This window comes from Zootoca vivipara, chromosome 11, assembly GCF_965207765.1.
Source record: "Zootoca vivipara chromosome 11, rZooViv2.hap1.1, whole genome shotgun sequence".
NCBI lineage: Eukaryota > Metazoa > Chordata > Lepidosauria > Squamata > Lacertidae > Zootoca > Zootoca vivipara.
The window spans coordinates 5978068-5998763 of NC_142594.1; the positions used below are offsets into that span (position 1 = coordinate 5978068).

Here is a 20696-nt window from a genome sequence, read left to right on the forward strand (position 1 = left end):
CCCAACCCATGTCCTAGTTATCAAAAGTTTGGAAATCTTACATCTGGGCAAAGCTATGGAATTATAAAAATTGAATTCTTTTGTGGCTTTGGAGCATAGACTCACCATACCGGTAGAATGTGTTGGAGTTGCCTAGACAACACTATTCAGTGCAGCCCAAATAAGGATGTTGGAGTTCTTTTGAGCTCCTTTCGCCACACCGGGTCATTAATGTCAATGGAAATGGATGCAATGATGTCCTTAAGGATGTAGTATGGCAGCAGCCCTCCCCCACCCCCCATTTTTTAGCATTGTGTTGCTGCACTTAACAAAATTCCTCTTAACGCTCTTGCCTGTGCTGTTATTACTCGTACTGGTGCATCTCAGAACTACTTTACATTTATATTAATACAATTAAAAATCCGAATAAAAGGCATGTACTTATTAATCTCCCCTTCAAAAGCTGCTGCTGCTGCTACCAGAAGCCTTCAGGAAGGGCAATGATAGTTTTCTTACCACCACTTTGAGACAAACTGTGCACTGCAGGGACCCCCGTGTAGGACTTTATGCGAAGCCTTTCCTTAAGCGTTGGCTTCCTAAGCCTAGTCACTAGTCCAAAAGACCTGCACTTGCTTGTATCAGTTACCTTTGAACATGGAGAGTCCTAGAGAGTCATGTGGCTTGCTGTCCAAGAAATTCTTTTCTTAATGGTTTGCTGTTTACAGACATTTGCCTTTACCAATCTGGCTACAACTGTAGGTGCTGTTATTAGATTGCGTTCTGAGTAAAAGAACTACTGGAGGAAATACGTATTTTCTTAATTATTTTATTTATTCGTTGCGTATCTCTTTCTTCAAGAAGCTCAGAACGTGTGAGCTATTTGTATCCTCACAAAAGTTACACTGGCTAGCCCCTGAGTTACGTGGTTGCAGCGGGTTTCTGCCATGTATTAAAGGTAAAGGGACCCCTGGCCATTAGGTCCAGTCGTGACCAACTCTGGGGTTGCGCGCTCATCTCGCATTATTGGCCGAGGGAGCCAGCGTATAGCTTCCAGGTCATGTGGCCAGCATGACAAAGCCGCTTCTGGCAAACCAGAGCAGCACATGGAAACGCCGTTTACCTTCCCGCTATAGCGGTTCCTATTTATCTACTTGCATTTTGACGTGCTTTCGAACTGCTAGGTTGGCAGGAGCTGGGACCAAGCAACGGGAGCTCACCCCGTCACAGGGATTCAAACCGCCGACCTTCTGATCAGCAAGCCCTAGGCTCAGTGGTTTAGCCCACAGCGCCACTAGGCCAGACCATTGGCCCATCTAGCCCAGTATTGTTCACTCTAGATACTCAGGCAGAGAGAGGTCTTTCCCATCACCTGCTACTGAAGATTACTGGATTAAACTGATATCTGATGCAGGCAATGCATGTGCTCCACCTCTGAGTTTATAGTCCTTCCTCAAGGGAGCAAGGATTCAAATTGGAGTACCCCTGATCCAAGCTCAGCACTGACAGCTATTCATCTGTGCCTTTTAGTTGCTGGATTGAAAGGGGATTTGAGATAGGTGCAACTTACCTCCCCACGGCAGCTTTGTGAGGGGTAACACTTGGTGTGCCCAACTTTTTGTGTCATACTGAATTTCGGTTCAGTCTAGGATTCCACCTGAAGCAACCAGATGATGTTGTTCTGTTCGGGATATGGCACTATATTTTCAACTTAGTTCTTCTCCTAGATGTCGTGTGAAGAAGTCCTGTACCCTGAAATTTCTCTTGTCAAACATTGTGACCTAGCAACCCTATGGATAGACACATGTGCAAATACCTTCATGTGTAATGCGGGCAGTCAGCTATTTTGTGTGTGCCAAATTTTTATTAAACTTTAAAATCTTCACATGTAAATTCCAAATTTCAAAATTATTATGCACTTCTCTTTAAACTTTGACTTCCCACCTTTCCCTCCATGTCGTTCTTAATCTCATTGTAATCCCATTTACATAGTGCCTTCTAATAAATGTTTCACCTAGAACATGTTATTCAATTTTATATATTATCAGGCAGTCTCCTCTAAAGAGGATTAAAATAGAGAACAAAGAGCATCCAAGCGATAGTTCACTTAAACTTAGGTGGTCACGAATTAACTGTGGGAAAGCAGATACTGCTTTGTGGTTGGATGCAGGATTTCAAATATGGGTGAAACAGATCCTAGCTACATCCTACCAGGACCAAAAAAGGGTATGTTAATATAAAAAGGGACCCAGGTGGCGCTGTGGGTTAAACCACAGAGCCTAGGGCTTGCTGATCAGAAGGTCGGTGGTTCGAATCCCTGCAACGGGGTGAGCTCCGGTTGTTCGGTCCCAGCTCCTGCCAACCTAGCAGTTCAAAAGCACATCAAAGTGCAAGTAGATAAATAGGGAAGGTAAAAGTGCAAGTAGATAAATAGGGAAGGTAAACGGCGTTTCCGTGCGCTGCTCTGGTTCGCAAGAAGCAGCTTTGTCATGCTGGCCACATGACCCAGAAGCTGTCTGCGGACAAACACCGGCTCCCTTGGCCTATAGAGCGAGATGAGTCGGACACAACTGGACCTGATGGTCAGGGGCCCTTTACTTTACCTTTAATATAGTATTGGACAATGCAATGACAATTAATTACTGTGAAAAGTTTTTGTGAGGGAGGGAAGTTGGTTTCTCTCTGCCAGTATTCTGTTTTACATTGCAGTTGTATGTACCTGATGATTGTCCTTATGTTGAATCACTGTTGAATTTCAATTAATGAGCAGAGGACAGCAGTGGTTACTTCTGAACAGTTGCCAACATGGAGCCATTGGGCAACGCACAGTATGCCATATACTCTGCCCTGCCAGGGGCTTGAAAAAGCCCATGTTTGTATCTTGCCCAGCTGTGAAAATAGCACCAAGCACCTGGTAGTGTATGGTTTCCCTAGAATTATGCTTTTTATTTTTTGATTTCTGCCCTATGCTTCTTTGGGAGGAAGCGCTGGATATAACAGAAAGACAGAAATGCATATATTGGTTGTTGCTTTGCATAGTGCAACCTTCTTGAAGCCAAGTAGGGGTTGCGGCGCTCATCTCGCTTTACTGGCCAAGGGAGCGTACAGCTTCCGGGTCATGTGGCCAGAATGACTAAGCCGCTTCTGGCCAACCAGAGCAGTGCACGGAAACGCCGTTTACCTTCCCGCTGGAGTGGTACCTATTTATCTACGTGCACTTTGACGTGCTTTCGAACTGCTAGGTTGGCAGGAGCAGGGGCCGAGCAACGGGAGCTCACCTTGTTGCGGGGATTCGAACCGCTGACCTTCCGATCAGCAAGCCCTAGGCTCTGTGGTTTTTTAGACCACAGTGCCACCCATGTCCATGATCAGCTATACCCAATCCCTAAAAAATTCCCAAAAGAAAACTTTCTTGGCTCAAGGCAGTTTGCACCCAACATTATATCTGAATTTCTGGCAACTTGTTCTCTGTCCATATGGTCTTACAGGAGAGGATACATTTATCAAAAGAAACACTTCCTAGGTGTTTTGAACCATAGACAAAAGAATGCCTCTACTTTGTTAAAACATGCATGCATACTTCAAACTTCCACACACCCATTATTCTCCATGTGTTTAGGGCCATTTTGGGGGTAAAAATTGACACGATAACTAGAGCTTTGTATGATTTTAATTAATTGCAAATTAACTTTTTGCATTTTAGCAAGTAGAACATCTGTATTGCTTATACTTCAATTGTTACCTCCAGAAATGTATTCATCCTACAGAAACAAACAAGTGAGCAAAGCTTCAGAAATGTTTGTTTTAATAAATTCTTGCAGGTTCTCCCATGTTGAAGAACATGCTAAATTACGGTACTTACACAACAGCTCAGAAAAAGTAATCTTCAGCTTCATGCCGTGCCTCTTACGAAATGAGTTCATAAGTTCATTGCACAGTAGCAAAAATGGTTGTATCCTGCCTAGCCATGGCTTTCATAGGAAGATTATGCTCCTTGGATGTTTGAGCAGCGATGCATTTTTGATGACCCAAAGTACTTTTTGGATTTAACTTACCCCAAGTTTCTGTGTTTTATTAGGCGAAGGTACGTGATCAGCATTGGATCAGAGCTCTGCATGCCATCAGTTCTAAAGCAGGTCTAAGTTCTAAGACCTTCAATAACAAGTGTTCATAAACTCGCCTCTGTCCTTGAAGCATTTTAACTGGCTCTCAGTGGCACTGCCAAATTGAAATCGAGGTGTGTGTGTGTGTGTGTGTGTGTGTGTGTGTGTGTTTGAGGGGGATACTCAGTTTCACTTGTAAGTAAAGAAGCAGTGAGTATCTGTGTGTATTTCTCATCAATTGAGATTTCATGCGCAATCTGGAAAGGGTCACTGGCAATCTGCCTCTTGAGGGTAGCTTTCAGGAAGCACGTTCATTTATCAGCCCCTCCTTCCCCCGGATTACTCCTCTACCCTCTGATCGGTGACCACAAACCATCCAAGCTATTTCGTGCACTTTATTTCTGAAGCCCTTGCTACTACCCCATGGCAACTTCATTGTAGGCCTTGGTTCAGATGGGGAAAAGCTCTCCCCCCCCCCCCAGTTTAATCTCGCCCTAACCATAACAGTGGTGAATTCAGAAACAAAATAAGTGATTTGATAACCCATCCTAAACCTAGACAGCATCTTAAAAAGCAGAGACATCACCTTGCCGACAAAGGTCCGTATAGTTAAAGCTATGGTTTTCCCAGTAGTGATGTATGGAAGTGAGAGCTGGACCATAAAGAAGGCTGATCGCCGAAGAATTGATGCTTTTGAATTATGGTGCTGGAGGAGACTCTTGAGAGTCCCATGGACTGCAAGAAGATCAAACCTCTCCATTCTGAAGGAAATCAGCCCTGAGTGCTCACTGGAAGGACAGATCGTGAAGCTGAGGCTTCCAATACTTTGGCCACCTCATGAGAAGAGAAGACTCCCTGGAAAAGACCCTGATGTTGGGAAAGATTGAGGGCACAAGGAGAAGGGGGCGACAGAGGACGAGATAGTTGGACAGTGTTCTCGAAGCTACCAACATGAGTCTGACCAAACTGCGGGAGGCAATGGAAGACAGGAGTGCCTGGCGTGCTATGGTCCATGGGGTCACGAAGAGTCGGACATGACTAAACAACAACAACAACAACAACCCATCCTAAAATTGCTTTCTATAACTCTTATAGAGGCCTGCATGGTTAGTGATGACTTGCCTAGCCCAGTGTTTCCCAACCTTGTGCCTCCAGCTGTTTTGTGACTACAACTCCCATCATCCCTAGCTAGCAAGACCAGTGGTCAGGAATGATGGGAATTGTAGTCCAAAAACAGCTGGAGGCACAAGGTTGGGAAACACTGGCCTAGCCAACAAAGCAGCTCATGTGGGTGTTTGAGAATCTTGCTGGCATTGCTGTGTGCCTGGGATTGCTAAATGCAGCTTCTGTGTTTCAAAGAAATTAGCATATCTGGACAGCTATATATTTTGTTATTCAATCTTGGGTGACTTTGGAGTGTAAGAAGAGATCGGTACGTTATAGTGCATAATCAAAAGGGGGGAGAGAAGATGAGAGACGAGTTGAGTTCTCTGCCGTGTGCAGTCAGAAGAAGTGAATAGCCCAGTGGAAAGTCTGGGCACATTAAATGTTGTAAACAAGCCCAGCAGATGCAGGCTGGACCAGTGCCTGGGTGGGAGACCACTGAGAGCTTCATGTAAGCTATTCTGAGCTTTCCAAAAGAAGACAGCATATACTTTTAGTACAAAAAAACATTACATGGTTGAAATGCAATCAGTACGCAGAAGTCAGAAGTACTGGCAGAAGACATATCAGTCACAGACGCTTGCTACCAAGGAGAGAAGTGCTCCGTCTAGTTAGCAGAATTCCTATATTTGCCTTGTCCTTATGTTTCCCTGCTGAAGCTTTAAAGTGAGTGCATGCATGCAAGTGCCCACATTTAACCCCCTGCAAACAATTGTTCTAATAAATAATACCATATAAACTTGGAAGGAAATACAAAATTAAATGCAGCAGCGTGAGAAACATTAGACTGGAGCAGGGGACCCCAAACTAAGGCCCGGGGCCTGGATGCGGCCCAATCACCTTCTAAATCCGGCCCGCGGACGGTCCGGGAATCAGCATGATTTACATGAGTAGAATGTGTCCTTTTATTTAAAATGTATCTTTGGGTTATTTGTGGGGCCTGCCTGATGTTTTTAGATGAGTAGAATGTGTCCTTTTATTTAAAATGCATCTCTGGGGCATAGGAATTCGTTCATATATTTTTTTCCAAAATATAGTCCAGCCCCCCACAAGGTCTGAGGGACAGTGGACCGGCCCCCTGCTGAAAAAGTTTCCTGACCCCTGGACTGGAGGAACGCACCTCATCTCTATTTTACAGATAATAATCTGTAATATTAGTATAGTGGTGACTTCTTCACGGGGTCGTTGTGGGGATTAGTCAGAAGGAGATGGCATGTACTAGTAGTGCTACAGATCTTTTCAAATAGTAAAAGCAGTTTGTTATCAAGTACATATTTTTTTTCTTCAGGCGTTAAAACTGGCATCCTATTAATGTTCACTGAATTCTTCTAAAAGACTTAACTTCCTCGATATAATGACTTGCCACATTGACAAACATTGTTTCCCAGCAACACTTAACATTCTGTTTGCTTTATGGACCATCATGCAAGTGTGATGCCAGCCAGAGGAAATGAAATTACCATTCCATTGTCAGAATGAAAGAAGAGAGGGAGCTATGGTTTATGCAGAAATGTTGCGAGAAAAGCATCAGTCTGAACTGAGAAGTTGGTTGTACATAACTCTCAAATCTAGCTAGCCTGGGATAGTAGTACCAGAAAGGATTGTTGGGTTTTGCAAATTGTGGCAGTTGTGGTTAGGGACTCCGTGAAAATATGTGCTGGTTGTATCTGCAACCTGGTGGTATCCTGTCCCCCTAGACCTGTGATGGATGGGGACATCAGCACATGTTCCCTAGGCCTTAATATGCACCCAGTCCATGAATTGTGGCTTCAGACCAAGAAATGTGTTTCATTTAAGAAGTGCTGATGCAGAATTGTTTTGTAAAATGCATTTGTTAGCAAAAAATCATTGTTGAACTGGCCGAGGGATTAACAAAATGAAAAATGACCACCCGTCCTTCTCCTTGAAGCCAGGCAAATATTTACAACTGGGCAAGAAAAAAAATCCAGCATTTGGAAATAGTTTGAGGAATGGGGATAGTGTTGTGTTTGGAGAGAAGGAAAAACACACACAAGGAGAGGCCTTAATATTATCATTAAAAGGGGCTCGTTGTTTGGCTTCCTTTTTCTATTAAATTGTACAGTTCTGAAACGTATACTCTTATGTTTTTGTTACATTTTGGGGGGAAAGTTCCACACCAGGCGATAACAGAAAGAAGTGCTCCGAAAAGACTGGATACACAGTTCTTTCCAGAGGGAGAGATAGCAGCTTACCCGGCTTACAAACCCAGTTGTCCCTTTCACAGACAGCGACTCTTTTGTTTGCTTGGTGTGGTGGTGGGGATGTTGCATGTGTGGCATGTTGTAGCAATACTTGTGTTACACTTTTGATCTTTCTCGCTTGCCAAAGTTTGCTCTGTAGCCACGAGTTACGTAATGCTGCACGGAAGGGGCGTGGAAGCCTTCCTGGAGTGCTCCAAGCGCATCTTGCTTGCAGCTGTTAGTGTTTTAATGCTGGAGACAAATTGTGTGCTGTAAGAAAGAAAAGAGGAAAAAGAAGAAGCATTTTTATCATATGGGAAGTATGGCTCGTGAGGGGGAATGCAGAGACAGATTAGGGGTGATCTCATTACTTTCTTGATATTACGTTTTTATTAACTTCCTAGAGCCCTTTCATTCCAGGGATAAAGTGTGCTAAGTTGCCTCTGAAATAGAAGAGCAAATTCTGAGTCCCTGCAAAGCCATGCCTTGCTATTTCTAATTCTGTTTGTTCCTGGTATAAGCTTTCGTGTGCATGCACACTTCTTCAGATACACTGAAACAGAAGTCGACTTCTCTTTCAATGTATCTGAAGAAGTGTGACATGCACACGAAAGCTTATACCAAGAACAAACTTAGTTGGTCTCTAAGGTGCTGCTGGACAGTTTAATACACACACACACACACACACACACACACACACAGTCGAACCTCGGGTTACGAACACCTCGGTTTGCGAACAGTTCGGGTTACGAACTGTGCAAACCCGGAAGTGTTTTCGCTGTGCGTGCGCAGAACGCGGAAATCGCGCTTTGCGCATGCGCGAAATGGCGCTGCCCATCGCGTTCGGTTTACGAACTATTCGGGTTACGAACTGCAATCCGGAACGGATCGCGTTCGTAACCCGAGGTATTACTGTATACTGCGTCAAACCAACACAGCTACCTACCTGAATCTATTTCTAATTCTGGTAGCTAAAATAATGATGACTGGTCCGTCAATACTGAAATACATAGATGTCAAGTTCTCCTTTTTTTTTTTAAGGGAAATTCCCTTATGCTGAATAGGCTTCCTTGTGAGAAAAGGGAAAACTTGACAGCTATGGAAATACCTTTTTTTTTTTTTGACAGCACCTTTGTCTTTTTGAATATACGATTGCATGCGTGAAAGCTCAACCTTGTTGTCAGGATGTTCATAGACAGGGGCAGGGGTGAAACTAGGCCTTATTTCACCTGGGTCAAAGACCCAGTTTGGTACCCTCCATGTCCATTTGACCGGCTGGGAGCCTCAGTGGTGCCCCTCTCGAGGCTTCACCTGGGCCAAAAAAACCTGGCTAGTCTTCCTGTAGCTACGGCTCTGTACAGGGGAGCAAGAAACCCAGACCATTTCTTAGCCTGTCTCCACACCTCTGCACTTTGGGCGTGCACCTTCTCTTCTTCCTCCCATCCTCCCCAAATGCTCCTCTCAGCTCTGTGGACCGAGAGATGCTCACTTACAGGAAGGAAGCTTCATGACAAGTGTGAACTGTAGCACAAAGGAGGAGGATCTCATTAAATGACAAAGGGCATAGGTTTTCCTTGCTGCAGGACAGGATGGTCGTGAGGGGGTCCCTGGGCAATCGGAGTTTGCAGCCAGGTGACTGCATTGTACTTTGTAACATTCACAGAGAATGTATGTTTAGGATTAACCCAATTACTGGTTGAAGATGCTTGTTGCAGTATGCATTTTTTACTTTCCTAGGGTAAATTAATAACTGATTAAAGGTGTCTATTTGCATTTGATATGGGAAAGGTTCCGAGACTTAATTAGGCTTTTGTACTTAAGTTATTCAGAGGCTCATTATGCACATCTATTATTGTGCAGAAATTCCCAGAATAGTCACTACTATGGAGAGGATATTTGGCAGGAACCTCTAGGACTTTCCTTGATAGACGATACTTAGCTTAAACTATTATAGCGATCTCAAATTTCTTTTGTTGCTCAGAGCAAAGCCGAGGTGAACACATACCTGTAATTGCATTGGTAGTTAGTGCCGAATGCTGCGGTGTGATTGCTGAAAGGAGTGAGGCATATAACACCTGTGCTCAGAGATCTGCTACCGGGCCAGGTTCAAGGTGTTACTATTAGTATATAAAGCCCCTAACATCATGGGATCTGCTCATCTGCGAGACTGCCTAATCCCACATGCGCCCACTTGACCACTTTGTGGGTGGAACTGGTGCTTTTATAGGTGCCACATAATAACCATTCTGGAGTTGTAAGAACTCCGTCATTCCAGATTCTGGAAGCAGCCACATTCCAACTTGCTAACTCAGAGGTTTAAGGAAATGTGGCAAATGGGGTAAACCATGAGCCCAAGTCTGGAGACAATGCTAAACCAAACCACGGCTTAGCTCGCAACAGCAGCAGGACCAGCGCAGTTGCAAAGAGGCCATGTCCTTCTCTCTCATAACCCGCACACTTGTTCATTCGCACTAAGCCATGTGTTGGCTTAGTGTTGTGTGTAAACTAGGCCACTCTTTGCAAAACAAAACTGACTAGATGTGTTTATTTCCTGGTGACTGCTTTAATCAGTCTACGTCATCTTTGTGACAATCACTTATTCATCCAAATGGCTCTTGGTTTTTTGCTTTGGTTTTTCTTCCTAGGCACACAAGCGCTTATGTTTGCAGCAGTGTTCAGAATGTTGTGACATCTCCAGACCAGACAGTGTTCTTTCTATTTTGGGGACCTTGAAACTAAAGTAACTTTAGCCAGACGGCACAGCACAGCAGAAAGAGCTATACTGGAATTCATACTGCTGGTTTAGTGGATAATTTTAGCAGATTATTTAGTGTTTAATGGGTGTTGATTGCATTTATTGAATTCGCTATAGTGAATCGGGAGAAAGCAGTTCTGTATAACGTAGAGCTAGTTTTGCCCAACTCAGTACAGTATTGCAAATAGGTTGCAGGTTTGATTCCCACTGGGGGAAACTGCATATTCCTATATTGCAGCAGTTTGGATCAGAGGTCCCCAGACTACAGCCTGCAGGCCGGATACAGCCCGATGGACCAATTTTTCCGGCCTGCGGTGACGCCTGCCGCAGCCGCCCGCCCTTAGCGGCGTGGCGGCGCGGCCCACTTCCAGATCGCCGGAGCACCGAAAATGGTTTGTGTGCATGCGCACACGTCATTTCCGGCACACTTCCGGGTTGGAGGAGGCCCATGCGCATGCGCGCAAGCCATTTTTGGCGACCCGGAAGTACGCCGGAAATAGCGCCTGCGCATGGGGGAGCGCTCCTGCATGCTCCCCCGCCCTCTGACCCGCCACGGGATCGGCGCTTTGGGCATTGGCCCGAAGCGCAGTAAGTCCTGGGACCTCTGGACTAGATGATCCTACTCTATACTTCCATGAATCTATGAAATACACTTTAGTTATGACACTTATTTGTTCACCTAGATGCAAGAAAGGCAACTTTTTAAAAAAGTTGTTTGTGAATTGCTCTGCGTATCAGTTAAAACAATGTTTGCAGTGGGATCTTAAGTCTTTTCTTTCTTTGTAGGAGATGCTAATGAGCATAGGAAATAACACCAAGCCCTTTATACCCAGGACCTAATTACATTTAACATTACTGTAATGATCATCACTTCTGCCTCTCCAAAAAGGGGTTCAATGACCAGAGAATTAGGGGAAATCTCAAGTATGTCAGATTAGTCCCTGCCCCTCCCCCCTTTGGTAATTTTAACAGATTTGCTCCATAGCTCTGTTGTTTGAAGACCAAATTAGATGTGATAGCAGCAGCCCAGACTATTTTAACCCTACCTCCACCCCACTTGCATAGTAAGTGGAGTGGGGTGGGCTTAATCTTTAAAGCAAAAGGGGAATGTGGACTGTCGTCATCCCTAGTGTTTTTCTTCCCAATATAGTTTATGGATCTTACTGTAAGTGATTGTTGCTGAGAAAGGGGGCTCATTGTAGCCACTGATTAGTGAGCCCCACTGAAGCATTTAGCTCAGGGGTCAGCAAACTTTTTCACCACTGCCCCTCAGACCTTGTGGGGGCCTGGACTGTATTTTGAAGGGGGGGGAGAACGAATTCCTATGCCCCACAAGTAACCCAGAGATGCATTTTAAATAAAAGGGCACATTCTACGGTACTTATGTAAAAACACATTGGTTCCTGGACCAGCTGCAGGCTGGGTTTAGAAGTTGATTGGGCCAGATCCGGCCCCCTGGCCTTAGTTTGCCTACCCATTCTTTGGCTTGCCTGCATTGTTTGCATCCAAACTGTACCTGCACAAGGACTTTAGAGGAAGGTGTGTTGGACTCAGTGGAGGCCAAGAGGTATCTCCTCCTGCCTTCACTTCCACAAAGTATGCTTGACAATAAGCGCACAGTTTTGTTCAATTGTTTACCTTCAGAGTCCTCCTCCTCTTGTGTTCTAGCAGTCTTCCAATACGCTGCAATGCCCATAGCTCTGAATCACCTGGAACTGAAATCTTCAGACTCGATGAGAGTGGACCATTCTAATAGCCCCTCCAGACCTTTGCAGAGAAGCAAATCTTAAATCTTAACAGGAGGTGATCTAACCATGACAATGGGTAGGTGGCAAGATCTCCTACCTTCAGATCACTCTCTTCTTGCCCTACTGAGAAAGCCAGATTCAGGGTGTCATCAGCCACACATGCATTGTGGGAATGCTGTGATGGTACTATTCCATGGTTCTTACGGAAGCCATGATGTCCTGAGCCAGCCCTGAATCAGTAGCCTTAATATTAATGTTACAATTCCACAGATTTGACCTCCATTTTTCATTTGACCTTGTTGTTTCATTCATACTCCAGAAATTCTTGCTCATTTTTACAGTGGTTTGTTAAAGCGAGCCAACTTCCAAGCCATGGTTATTTTGACTAACCATAGTTTAATGTTGTGTTTCAACTCTGTGCTGGGGCTCATCATGCCTATGGTTTATTGAAGGAAGCCAGCTTGATAACCCATGCTTTTAAAGTTGCCTTGTTTCAGAGCAATGCTAGTTAAAATTAACCACAGATGAAATAGCAATTTGCCATTAATCAGAAATGGAAATAAGTACTAGGAGTGTTCCAATACATTTCCCTCAATAATTCAGAACACAGTTCTTCCTTATTTTGCCGGTAGGCTGCTGAGAAATAATGTTTTGTTGTAGGGCAGGGATGGGCGAACCAGGACCCTTCCAGGTGTTGTTGGACTCCAATTCCCATCAGCCTTAGCCAGCATGCTTAATGGTCAAGGATGATGAGAATTGTATCCGGCAATGTATTATTATTATTATTATTATTATTATTATTATTATTATTATTATTATTATTAGAATTTAAATACCACCCTATACCCAAAGAACTGCAGTTTCTCTGTCCCTGCTTTGGGGCTACCTAATGAGTTTATAATAATTTTCCAGACCATTTTGGTTGTTTTACATAGATATATAAGTTTTCAACAAACATTTGCACACTAAAGAGAAATAGGCCCAAGTTTTCTTTTGGTATTGCAAATATCTACTGAAGGCTATGCTGTGATGTTCTCACACAATGCATTTTCCTCTTTTTTGTCCTCAGAAAAAGCCATTGTCAGCAATCATAAAGGAAGTCTGTGATGGGTGAGTTTTACTTGTTGCTGTGCTTTCTTTCAACTCTCAAAATAAACAGTTCTCAGATATATTTTCTCCCTCTTGCGAGTTAATTCAAATACCTCCTAGGAGCCTTGTTTTACACACACACACACACACACACACACACACACACACACATTGTACTGGTCTCTAAGGTGTGGGCTTCAATTTTCTTTCATCCATTTTGAAGATAGAACAAAGGGAAAGACAATTTTATTTATTACATTTATATGTACAAATGTGTACATTACACAAACATGTAATGAACAAATATATATATTTGTTCCAAGAGGTTCAGTGTGACTTACATAGTTGTTGCCTCGACTTTAAACACAACCTTGTGAGGTGGGTTAGGCTGAGAGTTTCTTATCCCAAAGTCACCCAAAGTCTCCCCAGTTGTAATTGGACATTTTAACTGTGACAAAACACATAACTCTCTCTAGTATGCTTAAGCAAACTTTGGTGTTTGCATGGAGTTTGCCATGAATAAAAATAAATAAATCTTGCATTTGTCTTTTATTTTTTTATTTTTTTTAGTTCAAGGGAATCATAATTGCTTAGGGACTTGACTGAAATTATTCCAGCATGGTTAAAAGAAATATACATTTTCCTTAAATAGGCTCCTTAAACCCTTCTCTAGATCAGGCATGAGGAACTGGATCCAGCTGGCAAACCAGTTCCTTTCTCTCCCATTCTCCATAGGCCAGGTTTGACAGTGGGTGGGCATGCCCACCTGTCAATCACATGACATCACATATATATATTTTGCCCATGTGGCATCAGGCGACCCATTTTTGCATATGCAGGCAAGGTACTGTGCTTTGCCAAGCCCTGACAATTAGCTGGTTGTAATAATAATAATAATAATAATAATAATAATAATAATAATAATAATAATAATTTATTTATACCCCGCCCATCTGGCTGAGTTTCCCCAGCCACTCTGGGTGGCTTCCAACAGAACAGAAGATTAAAATGCAATAAGCTATTAAACATTAAAAGCTTCCCTAAACAGGGCTGCCTTCAGATGTCTTCTAAAAGTCTGGTAGTTGTTTTTCTCTCTGACATCTGGTGGCAGGGCGTTCCACAGGGCGGGTGCCACCACCGAGAAGGCCCTCTGCCTGGTTCCCTGTAACTTGGCTTCTCGTAGTGAGGGAACCGCCAGAAGGCCCTCGGCACTGGACCTCAGTGTCTGGGCAGAACGGTGGGGGTGGAGATGCTCCTTCAGGTATACTGGACTGAGTCTGTTTAGGGTTTTAAAGGTCAGCACCAACACTTTGAATTGTGCTCAGAAACGTACTGGGAGCCAATGTAGGTCTTTCAAGACTTGTGTTATGTGGTCTCGGCGGCCACTCCCAGTCAGTTCCCCAAGTCTAGCTGCCGCATTCTGGATTAGTTCTAGTTTCCGAGTCACCTTCAAAGGTAGCCCCACGTAGAGCGCATTGCAGTAGTCCAAGCGAGAGATAACTAGAGCATGCACCACTCTTGCTAGACAGTCTGCAGGCAGGTAGGGTCTCAGCCTGCGTACCAGATGGAGCTGATAGACAGCTGCCCTGGACACAGAATTGACCTGTTTCTCCATGGACAGGTGTGAGTACAAAATGACTCCCAGGCTGTGCACCTGGTCCTTCAGGGGCACAGTTACCCCATTCCGGACCAGGGAGTCCTCCACACCAGCCCGCCTCCTGTCCCCCACAAACAGTACTTCTGTATTGTCAGGATTCAACCTCAATCTGTTAGCCGCCATCCATCATCCAACTGTCTCCAGACACTCACACACGACCTTCACCACCTTCACTGGTTCTGATTTGAAAGAGAGGTAGAGCTGGGTATCATCTGCATACTGATGAACACCTAGCCCAAACCCCCTGATGATCTCTGCCAGCGGCCGCATGTAGGTGTTAAAAAGCATGGGGGAGAGGACAGAACCCTGAGGCACCCCACAAGTGAGAGCCCGGGGGTCTGAACACTCATCCCCCACCACCACTTTCTGAACACGGCCCAGGAGGAAGGAGCGGAACCACTGCATGACAGTGCCCCTAGCTCCCAACCCCTCTAGACGGTCCAGAAGGATGTTATGGTTGATGGTGTCAAAGGCCGCTGAGAGATCCAGCAGGACTAGGAAACAGCTCTCACCTTTGTCCCTAGCCTGCTGGAGATCTTTGACCAGTGTGACCAAGGCAGTTTCAGTCCCATGATGAGGCCTGAATCCCAACTGGAAGGGATCCAAATGGTCCGCTTCTTCCAGGCGTGCCTGGAGTTGTTCAGCAACCACTCGCTCAATCACCTTGCCCAAGAATGGAAGATTTGAGACTGGTAGTCAGGGTTTGCAAAGGATTTTGCTGAAGGGCTGTTTTTTGGACTCAGCTGCATCTTTACCTGCTGTAAAGATCACACCTGATGTGATACATATATGATGTCAGATATAGGGCAGGTAGGTGTGCCTTTCGGTCAAACAGCTCCTGATTAGACCCATGGACTGCAGGTTCACCACTATGGTTCTAGATTTACCTAAGTGTTCTGTACTCAGACATGTAACTAAAAAGTGAAAAGCTAAAAATTGTTCTTGGCTTCTGTCATCCGTGTGCATTTTCCTAATAAAATTGTTTGTACCTTTTAAGGTGGTCTCTTACAAATCACGAATATTATGCACTGCAACATGCTGATAGCACCAATTTCTACATCACCGAAAAGGTAAGAAAATACCCCTGGACATCTCTTGTGCTCTTTTCTTTTCTTTCTTCTTGTTTAAAAAATGCTCTTCATGCTGACAATTCAGTTTCAGAGCTAATGTTGAGGAAAATTGCATTATTACCTTGGTTTTTACAGAACGTAGACCCAAGTTGATTATAATGGGATCACTGTGCCGCATCCTATTGGTCTGAACTCTTTGTCTCCTGGTAATGTAGCAGTTCAGTTTTTGTGGGTAGAAAAATAATTGGTGTATTGGAGGGCTTTCTGGACAAGATTTTAATTGGGTAAGCATTATCCGCATGCTGACAATGATTGCTTCTTATTAAAGCAACTTGTATCAGAATTAATTGTGGAAAGTTTTTTGTGCCAGCTCTTCCAGTGCTGCTGGTATGTCACTGGGTCTAGAGAAGGATCTTGAACTTGGAGCACTTGATTCGGAATAAATATTAATTAATTGTAAGGGCTGTTTTGTTTTTTTAAACCGCCTGCTTAGAAGAATGTCCTTTCTTCATAATGCCAACATTTACTTTGAAACTGCTCTCCTAAAATGCATGTTTAGTTATTTTTCCACCACTAATCATTTCAAGTGATGAAGTGGAGGGTGGCATTGTCCGCTTTCAAGAATTCAACTCTTTGGTTCTGAAATGGTGAGGAAGGCTCCATAAAGTTGACTCTCGGGTTTTTGTGGACATGTTAATACTTTTCTTAAGGATTTATCTGTGCAAACAGCAGTTTTTGAACTCTGCCACTTAAGAGACCAGGTGAGTGGTGGCCGGTTGAAAGACTTGCCCACCAAAAATAAAGCCCCACACACAGAAAATTAGCATGCAAGGGGAAGAATCCTTTTCTCCGGAAATAAAACTATGCATGGCAGAGCATTCAGGCACATAGCAACATCCTCTCTGTACCCTGGAGTGATGCAAGCAAGCAGTTTCCTTGCGTGATGCTCAGTTGTGTTGTAAGGCTGTGGGCAGAGGAGGGCAAAATTAAATCCATTTCTACCAAAACCACTTTGCTAGCTCTGTAGACTGCCGTGTCCAAACCTCTTTAGAAAGTATAGTTTAGCTGGCACTTCTTCCTAATCGGAGGACTGTCGAGAAGCAGCAGACAGGAAGCCCAAACGAGACATACCCATAGCTGGTTGTTAGGTAAACAAAGTGTTGTTGCCACCACTTCCCTTTTTTTTCTCCCCTAAATGGTCTCTTAATAGAAATTAGATTCAAGACTTGCATAACACTTGCCATCTCCATGAGAGAGGTGCCCTAATTGTTGCCTTGCTGTGCATTTAGACTGGATCAAAGCAGTGCTTTTCCTGGGCTGGCACCCATGGCACTTTTATCAAGATATGAGAAGTAGCATCTCGTTTTTTCCTTCTAAACAAAACAAAACAAAACAAAAACAAAACACTGGATTAAATTGTGCCTTGGAGTGTTTTCTCATTTTGTGCTGGGAGGAGGTTTGCTAAGCGGTGCATGAGATTTGGCCAAGCCCCACAGTCTGGATGCTGCTCTTGGGCTGTGGGCTACTAGCAGTCCATTGCAGTTTTTGTTTTATTACAAAAACTAAGCAGGCAAGTCATCCTAATGCATAGAATCATAGAATCATAGAGTTGGAAGAGACCACAAGGGCCATCCAGTCCAACCCCCGGCCAAGCAGGAAACACCATCAAAGCATTCCTGACAGATGGCTGTCAAGCCTCTGCTTAAAGACCTCCAAAGAAGAAGACTCCACCACACTCCTTGGCAGCAAATTCCACTGTCGAACAGCTCTTACCGTCAGGAAGTTCTTCCTAATGTTTAGGTGGAATCTTCTTTCTTGCAGTTTGAATCCATTGCTCCGTGTCCGCTTTTCTGGAGCAGCAGAAAACAACCTTTCTCCCTCCTCTGTATGACATCCTTTTATATATTTGAACATGGCTATCATACATATTGCAAAAGTGTGTTGCACCTCAATTTCTCTCAACACAAAGCTTGTGAAATACGGTAAATCAATTGTTCCAGCTGACAGTTTTCAGCCACTCGAGTTCTGAAGCACAAGCTAAACTGAAGTTCACCCTTTGAAATACGTCATACTGTATTAGTTGAAAGTGCCTAAGAATTAAACTGCAAACAATTTGCAGTTCTTCGTGGTAAGCTGGGTGCTGCATTTGGGCTTGGCTGGGTAAGAGAGCTTATTCTAGCAAATTTTAATACTAAACATTTCATGTTTCAGGAGCCAAAGTGCTAATTTAGTTAGTGCCAAAATATGCAGGAATGAAATGTGAACGAAACTGTGTAAGATGTAACTGATAGTGCTGAGGCAACATAATACGCTCAACGTAATTCCTTTTCACAAGATTTAACCACTTCCACTGGGGCAGGCCTGTGTTAAATGCTGCATTTTAGCTGTGAAGTATCTCTTGGCCTCTCCAGATGAAAAGTTATTTGGCTCGTCAGAATTTACGCATTTTGCTGGCTGAATTATGCATGGTGCATGTGATAACACTTGATGACGTGCAGTTCGGCCCGTCATGTGAACTGCTTCTGCCAAAGATCCACATGCTTGAGCTGATACAAAAATGTAATCAGTGATGGCTTTCACATCATGCAGGATGTTACTTGAAGTTTTAGTAACCGAGAATGATGTGTGAACTCCCCTAGAGAGTTGCTTTGCACATGACACTCTTGAGTGGTTGGGGGGTGGAATAGGAAGCACAAGGCCCCAAAAAAGTTGTACAGTGGAACCTCGGTTTATGAACACCTCGGTTTACGAATTTTCGGTTTACGAACGCTGCGGACCCATCTGGAACGGATTAATTCACTTTCCATTACTTCCAATGGGAAAGTTCGCTTCAGTTTATGAACGCTTCAGTTTATGAACAGACTTCCGGAACCAATTACACCCATGCTTTGGGTTAAGTACACTTCAGGTTGAGTACTCCGCGGACCCGTCTGGAACGGATTAATCCACTTTCCATTACTTTCAATGGGAAAGTTTGCTTCAGTTTATGAACGCTTCAGTTTAAGTACTCCGCAGGCCGTCTGGAACAGATTAAACCACTTTCCATTACTTTCAATGGGAAAGATCGCTTCAGTTTATGAACGCTTCAGTTTATGAACAGACTTCCGGAACCAATTGTGTCCATAAACCGAGGTACCACTGTACAGTAAATAGTAAAATTTTGCCCCAGCTGCCTCCTTCCTCCCAACCCTACCCCAGGTGTTCTTCCTGGAGGAAATGAGACCTTCTGGGAGAATCTGGCATGTGCTCTCTGTTGCTGCTACTGTTGGGGGTATGTGTGCATTTTCACTAGAAGAGTACAGATTTTTATAATGCCATTAATCTGCGCTCAAGACAGACAGGGACTGTATATTTGTGCTGCAAGGAGGGTTTTTATTCTGCTTATAGGCTGTCTTGAGTCAGATAGAAAGTAAATATGGGCAAGAATTAAATGCCATTGGTATTACTCAGATGCCCGCGTCTACTGCTACAGTTTTGACTGTTTACCGGTTGAGTGGGGGAGAAATACCAAAGGTCATGGTGACTGTTTCATGGACTTTGCAGACTTGTGAATAGATGGCTTCAACAAGTGGGCATTTTGACCTTTCACATGCCGGGATTCGGACTGCCTTTCCCAGGCCTCTGAGGAGCGGCAAGCATAGCATGTTCTCAGAGTAGCAGAAAGGAATGTTTCAGTGCTTTTTAACTACTTTAACCTGTGGGCCATTGCTTATAATTCTTTGTGCGTGCTGATTGGAAGGATTTTTTTGGTGTCTATGTCAGGGGTCCCCCAAACTAAGGCCCGGGGGCCGGATGTGGCCCAATCGCCTTCTAAATCCGTCCCATGGACGGTCCGGGAATCAGCATGTTTTTACATGAGTAGAACGTGTCCTTTTATTTAAAATGCATCTCTGGGTTATTTGTGGGGCATAGGAATTCATTTATTTTCCCCCCTCCAAAATACTGTATAGTCCGGCCCCCCACAAGGTCTGAGGGACAGTGGCTGAAAACGTTTGCTGACCCCTGGTCTATGTGATCATTTGTTGCTACCGGTAGTACAGTGGTACCTCGGTTTATGAACACAATTGGTTTCGGAGGTCTGTTCATAAACTGAAGCGTTCATAAACTGAAGCAAACTTTCTCATTGAAAGTAATGGAAAGTGAATTAATCCGTTCCAGATGGGTCTGCGGCGTTCGTAAACCGAAAATTCGTAAACCGAGGTGTTCATAAACCGAGGTTCCACTGTACTATCATATTAGTCAGAACAATTTTCCAGGGCCGTCTTAAGGGTATTCAGCGCCGTGGTGCAAAAATCCCTCCGGCACCCCCCCCATTTCCCTCCGGCCTGAACTCACCTCCAGGAAGGATCACCTGCTGTACCCTGGCCGCAACGAGGGAGGGAGGGCGGCAAGCATTTATTTATTTTTAATAAACATTTATTTATTTTTAAATAAATGAAAGTAATAAAGTAAAAAAAAATAGTAGTAATAATAATAATGATAAAAAAGGTGGCAATAGCAGTGGCAGCAGCAGGGGTGGCAAGACTGAGGCTCCTCGCCTCACAGGGTCCCTCTCCCCTTCTCCCCGTCCAGGGAGGGGACGGCAGTGGCAGCGGCCACGAGGCCGGGGCTCTCCTTCTTCCCCTCCGGAGCACCAGTGCTCCGCAGGCCGGGCTAACCCAGGCCTCGGAGCTCCGCCCGGTCAATGGCTGGGCGCCCTCGGCTCCGGCCTGGCATGATTGCTGGGGGAGGCAGCGGCTCCCCGGCCGGTCCACCAGGTTTCCCCGGAACCCGCGGAGCGGTGGCGCCGGTCTTGGTGGCTGCTGGGCGGCAACAAATTTAATAGCGTCGCATGAGGAGCTGTCGGGTGGCGCAGCAGCGTCCCTGGTGGCCAGGTGCCCTGGCGCATTGCGCCGCCCAGGCCTAGAGATGGCCCTGCAATTTTCCTTAATCC

At 44.5% G+C, this 20696-nt stretch overlaps 1 protein-coding gene across 4 annotated transcripts in view; it reads left to right on the top strand.

The window, feature by feature from the left end:
* The window catches only part of ELMO1 (engulfment and cell motility 1), a 305776-nt gene that overhangs the window by 66804 nt on the left and 218276 nt on the right, over positions 1 to 20696 (top strand). For 3 of the 4 annotated variants that reach the window (XM_088653940.1, XM_035129257.3, XM_035129258.3), the window contains 2 exons: positions 13017 to 13057; positions 15691 to 15763. In XM_088653940.1, coding sequence (XP_088510066.1) covers positions 13017 to 13057; positions 15691 to 15763 — 114 coding nt within the window. Of the gene's footprint in view, positions 1 to 4059; positions 4214 to 13016; positions 13058 to 15690; positions 15764 to 20696 lie in introns of those variants that run through there. The other variant, XM_035129261.3, reaches the window with a different exon arrangement.